The sequence below is a fragment of the Phaseolus vulgaris genome, chromosome 2 (assembly GCF_051622355.1).
Source record: "Phaseolus vulgaris cultivar YP4 chromosome 2, ASM5162235v1, whole genome shotgun sequence".
In the NCBI taxonomy this organism is placed as follows: domain Eukaryota; kingdom Viridiplantae; phylum Streptophyta; class Magnoliopsida; order Fabales; family Fabaceae; genus Phaseolus; species Phaseolus vulgaris.
The window spans coordinates 32,849,233-32,857,548 of NC_143499.1; the positions used below are offsets into that span (position 1 = coordinate 32,849,233).

The window sequence follows — 8,316 nt, forward strand, 5'->3', positions numbered from 1 at the left end:
AATAGATTTTTAGTTTATAAAATAGTATTTAACTTAGTCAATATATATTAACTAATTATTTTTTGTCTCTAAAATTAGTTTCTATTTAATGATTTTCTTGCAGTGTTATGTAAATTCTTAACATAACACTTGTACACTACAAGAAAATCATTAAATAGAAATCAATTTTATATAAAAAAAATAATTTGTCACTATACTGACTAAATTAGATATTATTTTAGAGACTAAAAAAATGATTGGTATCTAAATTAGTTTCTATTATTTATAAAATTTATAAACTAATTTGTAAATTGGTATCTAATTAGCTACTAAGCTTTAACCTACCAATTAATTTAGATTCTAAAATAGTATGTATGGTGACTAATTTAGAATATAAAGTAATTAATATTTTTGGTAGCTAATATTACATACCAATTTAAAAACTACTTTATAAATTTTTATTAATAATAGAAACCACTTTACATATCAATAGGTTTTTAGTTTATAAAATAATATTTAACTTAGTCAATATATATAGTAAGTAAATATTTTTTGTCTCTAAAATTAGTTTTTATTTGATGATTTTCTTGTAGTGTAATGTAAGTTCTTAACAAAGCACCTAACACTACAAGAAAATCATTAAATAGAAATCAATTTTATAGACAAAAAATAATTAGTTATGATATTGACTAAATTAGACACTATTTTGTATTGTTTTTCTTAGGTTTTTTACATATGAGTTTTGGTCTAGTCTCCATATTTGCTTGTATTTTCTTTCTTTTTTTAATAATACATTTTTTTTACGTGGTGACAGATGATTGTTGATACTTGAGGTGCAAACTAGCTTATATGTCAAGTTTCATAGCGATGCCTAACATCACTATTTTATAAAAAAAAATAGATACTATTTTGTAGACTAAACCAATTATTAGTATCTGAAGTAGTTTTTATCATTAATAAAATTTATAAACTAGTTTCTAAATTGGTATCTAATTAACTTCCAAGGTTTTAACTTCCAACTTTAGAATATAAATTAATTGGTAGCTAAAGCATTAGTAGCTAATTAGATACTAATTTATGAATTAGTTTATAAATTTTATTAATAATAAAAATTACTCTATATACCAATAATTTTTGTAGTCTCTAAAGTAGTATCTAATTTAATCAATATAGTAACTAATTATTATTTTTTTTAATATAAAATTAGTTCCTATTTAATTATTTTTTCCAAGCAAACAAAATTTCTTTGACTTTTTTATTCTATGGTAGACCTAGAGTTATCTCCACCTATTATAGAAAACCTTTTCATAATATAGCTAACTTATATATATATATATATATATGTTCCTGCTAGGGAGATGAGACCTAGAGAACTATTGAAGTCTTCTTCTCCTTCCTTCGGTTGGTCAGATGACTGGGTGGTGAACTGAGATTCTTCTCGTCCTCCTGCTTTTCCTTCGGCACTCGGTCAACACCGGATGGTGGGGGTACCTGCGAAGGCACTCCGACGCTCAAGTCAGTAAAGCGGGTGGTCAATTCTCAAGTAGGTGAACAGTAATAAATGACATACCTTACTCCTTGGGATGCGTGCTATTTATATTATTCTAGTGGCCCTACCTTGTTGGGCCCGTTTATCGAGGTGGATACCTCTTAGGTTTACATTACCTAATTCTTAATGATAGATTAACTTCACTGATCTTGGTTTGAGCGTTAATTGTGATAGGGGTCGATCGTCGGCCAAGTCATCATGGCATGGGTCGGCCCTCGGTCAAATCCCACTGGTCTCGGTCGTCTCGACCAAGCCTTCTAAGATCTCGGCCAAGTGGACCTCGGTCTCGGCCAGGTAGGTCATCGACCTCGTCATCCGGCCAAATCTCTTAAGCCCCAGCCAGGTTCCCCCGGTCTCGGTCAAGCGGACTCGGCCTCGGGCAGCCAGGTGAACCTCGGCCTCGCCTAGTACAATATATATATATATATATATATATATATATATATATATATATATATATATATATCGAACTCATACATATATGGTCTTCCACCCATCTCCCTCCCATTCTTCCTTCTCTAAGTGAATTGTTTTCTCAACTGATCATATCATAAAAGTATTGAGTTACTGTTTGCTTGCTATCCATATATGTCTATATTGATACAGTGCATCATGAAATGACCTTGTCCTGAAAGCAAAATTCCGCGAGCCCTTATCAAGTGAAAGATGCTAGTGGTTTCCACTTGTAGATGGTTTTTTTTAGGCATCAAGAATATATTTCATGAAGGAGATTTAAAAGTAATTAAATTTCATAATATTGATTTATGAGACGAGATTTATTTTTATATAATATAAAATGTTTTAATTTTTCGTTCATGTGCGATTTCCAGCATAATACAATATTTCTCAAGCCTTATGGGTAGCAAAACTTTCCATTCGATCTTTTACAAGCAATTACGTTTCCAGACTCAAGGTCAAAATTATTAGTTAAGTTGGAGTAATATTGCATAAGCTCATTCACATATTAGATCTTTAGTTGTAATTAATATAGCCCGAATTGATATTAATTATTATTAAATAATTGAACTCATTTTTCTTTATGAAATATGTAAATTAATGAAATGTTGAAGATAAAAGGAATTATATTTAAAGAGTAGTGATAGAATAAGGTGTAACATTATATTAGCTAGGTTTGGGCCACATGTGAGATATGAAATAGGACTAAACCATGGTGAATAAATACATGATGACAATGGTGTCTCTGACGTAGAAATAATAATGCATGTGTAAGTTACAACAATGTAGTAACCAACAAAATAAGAGGTGAACCAAACAAAAAATTTAAATAAAATGAAACAATTTTTTAAAATGAAATAAAAAATATTATAGTAAATCAAATCACCATGAATTCCACATTAAAGATGCATTAAAAATTTGTCTCAAACAATTGTAGTAACAAGAAAAGAACTTCATATTTTATACGAAATCCATTTGCATTGTGTGGTTACCCTGGGTCCAACCTTCCGGTATGACTGTGACTGTACATGAAATCCAGTGCAAGAAGCTAGTGTCCGTTTATTTGTGGCTTATTTTCTTTCACATAAATAACTCCTTAATGCAAGGAAAGTGAATTAGTTGTAAGGAAGAAAGGACCAGGAATGTAGTAGATGCCACTAAAAAAAGATTGGCATATTTCTGCATCAAGACCTAACTTTTTCTGTTGTTACGTATTGAAAATGACCTTCATACTTGTGCATGCACCTTCAAAAGAATCTGAATTTATTAACTCTCTCTATTTTGGAGTTCTTTAAGTGAAAAAAGAAAGCATGATCATCAATTTTCCATTTTATAATCTTCAAAAAAGTCACACCCCCTTAATTTTACTGCCTTTTCTTATCCTAATGTGTTCCGTATAACCAATAAAAAGAAATACATTTTTCCCACCCTTTGTCTAATCTTACTAGTAAAAATATCCGGTCCAGTGCAGCGTTTCTTTTAATAAGAAAAGAAGAAACTTAGCTTTTGCGAATAAGTAATTTTAAAAATTAAAAAATATAATAGAAAGCGTTAGAATCTGAGGAAAAAAAAAAGTAATCAAATTTCATATCTTAGCATAAAGTGAAAAGGTATAATTATTGATGATTCTTGAAAATAAGTGATAAATAAATTACAATATAATGTTTTAACAATAAAAAAAATCTTGCATATTAAAAAAATAAAGACTTATGGTTTACGCACGGTTGCAAACGAACCAGGGACTTATATCCTCAAATTAAGATAAGAAGCAGAATTTGAATGTAATATATACTACAAAAAAGAGAGAAAAACAAGTATGAAAACCAACTGTTTCTAGAAAAAGGCGAAAGCAGAGCAGAGTGCATGTGTTTAAGAAAGTGCAAGTAGAGCTATGTAGCATGATTGAAGGTGAAGAAAAAATAAAATAAAGAAAGCTTACATAAAGATCATAATCTGGGGACTAACATTATTAAAGTAGAGAATCTCTAAGAAAAAGGAAAAAAAAATAACAACAGAATTCCAATGAAGACTTGCGTGTGTTTTCTAAACCATTGGATTTTAGTCTAAGAATCTCCTTGCCTTTGTTTCTTCTCCTCCTAGTTTTCCTTGTCTCATTTTACTCAACAGATATTTACTCAACAGATCTCCTAATTATGCAGCAAAAAACACCTGTTCAGTTTAACAGGCTCAAGATGGTAGCTAGGGAAGACATAAAGAAACAATTTGCTCCTTGGAATCCTGCAGAGGTTGTTCAATAAAGCAATTTCTTCAGGGAAAGCAAGAACTTTTCATCAAAAAGAGGTTCTACTTGCATAAACCTCGTTTTTCATAGCAATGCACAAGCACAATCAGAATCTGTCTTGCCTCACCGTGATTCCCTTTCAGGTCTGTTCATGGAAGGTAAGAGAGCGCGATAGAGCTGCAGGGTTGGCTTGCAACTCGGGTGATGCTTCAACCATGCGATTCATGTCATTTCCCTTGGGTGGAAAAGCTTGGAAAAGGCCTCCAGAGCTGGCCCTGTCATTCTTGGTTCCTAGTTTTGACCACATCGAACTCCTTGCTGTTTCACCAGGGTCATCAATTCTAAGAGTCTTGGGAATCAAGAAATTGTGTTCTGAAGTGCTATGTTCTACACCACGCATTTCTTTCTGTGAATTGGATGGGGTAATGATGTTCCCATTCCTTGAGTGTTTCCCTAAAATGGGGGCAGAGACAGGGTTGGTAACAGAAGATTGGGGTGACATACATGGCATATTCCAAGAGGGTGGCATACAACCCCAATATGCTGGTGTAGTATAGAATGATAGAGGGTAGCTAGGTGGGCAAACTGTATGACGAGGCATAGGATAAGGCCAAGGGGCACCTGGGAAGTATGATAATTGAGGACTGAAACCTTCAACTCTTTCATCAACTGATTCATGTGAGCTTGTATGGCTGGAAGCTGAAGTTGTTGAAACAGAAACTCCATTAGAATGACCACCCTCCTTACTATAGGAAACACAACTATTTGGCTCAGTTCCATGAAACCCATTAGATACACAACTTTGGGCTCGCTCAGCAATGCTCAACACAGAACTCATGGTATCACAGAGAGGGGTATCAGGACCAAAAGTCAACACACCAGCTCTATTCCTCAAAAGGGCATTATGCAGTCCATTGGAGGCATTGAGTGTAGCTCCTTGAAGTGCCTCCGGGATCATTATCTGTCGGTAATGTGATGCAGCTGCAGCCGAAATGTTCTTGTTTTTTCTGCGACCAGCACCCACCGGCACATTCCTCATTGTTCCTCCTGCAGTCCAGTATCTTTGACAGTTCTTGCAGAAATGACGAGGCTGGTTGACGTTGTAGTTGTTGTAATAGCAGAATTTGGTGTCCATGCTATTGCACCGCGGACATGGAAGTATCTTGTCAGGTTTCTTTGGTGTTTTATCTTCAGAAGCACTTGTAGTCTCGCTCTGTTCTCCGTTTGCAGAAGATTTCTGCAGTGATGTCTCTGTTTCGGCTGAGGGAGTCTTAGGATTATCGAGTATGCCTGAAGCGGGAGATTTTAAATCCTCTGTGGTTTGATGTGATGACGCATCATCGTCTTGAAGTGATGTAAGTTCTTTCCTTATTGGTTCCTAAAACAATCAACATGATCAAGGTTAGAATTGCTAATTTACTATGGTAAAGCTTGTGGAATTAGAAAACACTGAACTCAATACCTCAAGTCAAGAAAAAAGAAATAATATGAAACCAGATAATTAATATACTGGTATTTATCATTATCAGTATGACACCTTAAGATACACAAATTTTGCTTGCAGCATGTTATGTACATAGCACAAAATAGAAGGATTAGACAGGTGAAATTGATACTTTTTTTTTCATTTATTTGGTGACTCTGATTCAACAAATAAAGAAAATCTTAGATATTGTAGGGAAAGGTAGGAGGGTGAGTGCATTCACAGCACCGAAAACGGGGCAGATACTATTTTTCCTTACACGTTATGGAAGTTAACAGGATAAGTACTTTTGTTTAATAAACGACATGGCTCACGTGAAAAAGCAAGGAGCATGGTCAATAGAACAACTCAGTGCCAAAATCTCAATTCTAGATATGCAAAAGAAAACCACAATTCTAGATGTAAATATGTAGGTGACAATCAAGAAAATCATCTTTTGAAATATACAAATACAGAACTATGAAAGGAATTCAAGGGGAAGAAGAAAAATGTGTACGAAAACAGCTGGAAAATAACTAAATAAAAAAAGTAGTAAACATGTCCTCAGTGATGTCACAAAATTAGGGGTCATTTGGACAATTGTTAAATAAGGATTTGAATATGGACAAAAGTATCAAATTAGAATAGTTAAGCTCCAATTAAAGGCCATGGTGTGGACAGAAACTGGATTAGATTTAAGTAAAACAAGAAATATTCTGACCAAAGACTTAGCAATAGTACCTTGGGATGCCGCAAAAGGTTTTTTTTTCTTTTTTTTAAAATTTCAATTGAAGTTGCTAAGCAACTCGTTTAGGACAATATTTTCTAAACAGGAACAAATCACTAAAATTAGAAAACTCACTTTGTAGCATAAAAGCAAATCCATGGACTCAAACAGAAGGCCAAAACCAAAGCTAGCCAAACCACATAATATATTCCATCCAATATTCTTATACTCGTATTCCATAAAGGCGATTGGATCCAATTTGGCCGAAAGGAACCCCAGAGGGAATTCTCGCCACCACTTAAATGATAATTAAATAAACTCAAAACCCATATATTAAAAACTTCTCATTGAAAAAAAAAAATAGCCATAGAAAATTGCAGCAAGGACTAAATTCAATTGAATTGACACCATGCCAAGAAGAAAACTTTTTCAAGATTTGAAAAAACCCATTATCAATTGAATGGTTCTGAAAAAAGGGTGGCGGTTAGATTTGCAAATCGACATGGTTTTCCTCAAACTGAACCTCAAACAAATATGGTGGTGGACGTACCTGGTCTTCTTGACGTTGTTGTGTTGCAGAGGTAGCTTGCTGGGGAGAAGAGGAAGATGAAGGACAAGAGAGACATGCAGGTGAAGAAGAATCATTGTGTGGCAGGGAGATTGTCCTTCCAAAGAGCTTTATCTCAGAGCCTTTAACCTCTGACATTCCTGAGATATAAAAACGGTGATGAGGGTCAGGGTCAGGAATATCTCTCTCTTGTTGCTTGCTTGCTCCTTCTCTTTCTAGAAAAATGGGAAGAGTAATGATGGAAAATATATATACATAAGTATACGTAGATAGATATATAGAAGTTGTTGTCGTTGGTGCATTCAGTAACTCTCTTTTTTGGTGTCTTTTGCACTGTTAATTGATATGAAAACGGATAATGAATAGTGACAGAGGGAGGGGATGGGTGAAGTGGTGAAGTGGTGAAGTTTGTTTGTTTGTGTTGTGGTGTGTTTGGTGTGGTTTTATTTGAGGGAGAGGAGAAAAAAAAATGTTGCCACCTGAGGCAAAGGTAGGAATTTTTTGAGCCACAAGTTCTTGTGGCCTATGAGATCTTTGTGTGCTGTTGGATTCCCCCACATTGCTTCTAAAGATAGTGCTGTTCTGTCCCACCCTTTTTCATCCCTGTCAGCACTTTCATATTTTGCCTTTTTCGTCAACCACTCTAGTAACACTTTCTTCCTTCCTAGTCAAATTCCTTTTGACCCCACCTCTCTTCTCTCTCCTAGTTTTGCTTCTTCCTAGTTTTTATTTCATTTCACAAAATATTATGCATCAACCACCTCAAATCATAAATCTCACCCAAATAACATCCCCTGAAACAACAAATATATTGTATATCATATGATGTAACAGAAAAACATAAAGAAAAAGTATTAATTAAGTTATTAAAAGTAAATGTGATTAATGCATCATTACTCTTTATTCAAATGTTTTCAATGTTAAATAAATGTATTACTTTGTCTTTCCTTTAAATGTTTTTAACGTTAAATAAATGTCAGACTTTGTTCTTTTCTTTAAATGTTTTCAATGTTAAATTAAATGTCAAACTTTGTCTTTCTTTATCACTCTAGATATTTTTAAGGTAAAAACTGCTCTAAGGTATTATAATATCTCAATATAATACATAATTTACAAAAATAAGGTCATTCTTTTTATAATACATTTAATAATTTTTATCAAGCATTACTTTTTTTTCTTATTAAAATTAAATATTATGAATATCTTTAATTTTATTGATAAACAATAAGAAGAAAAACATCAAAATTTATTAATCTATGTGATTTATTGTAACGTCCCTTTTAAATAGTTATATAATTTGAAGTAAACGAGTCTTACAAACTAAAATATATAA

At 33.3% G+C, this 8,316-nt stretch overlaps 1 protein-coding gene across 1 annotated transcript; it reads right to left on the reverse strand.

Moving 5' to 3' along the window:
• Window positions 1-3,904: 3,904 nt before the first annotated feature.
• LOC137811548 (cyclic dof factor 1) lies at window positions 3,905-7,253 on the reverse strand. The gene is made up of 3 exons (XM_068613334.2): window positions 6,966-7,253; window positions 4,354-5,604; window positions 3,905-4,222 (listed from the first exon to the last, which is right to left on the reverse strand). Exons 1-2 carry the CDS (start codon window positions 7,119-7,121, stop codon window positions 4,366-4,368), a joined length of 1,395 nt encoding a protein of 464 aa, XP_068469435.1. The 5' UTR covers window positions 7,122-7,253; the 3' UTR covers window positions 3,905-4,222; window positions 4,354-4,365.
• Between the last annotated feature and the right edge of the window lie 1,063 nt (window positions 7,254-8,316).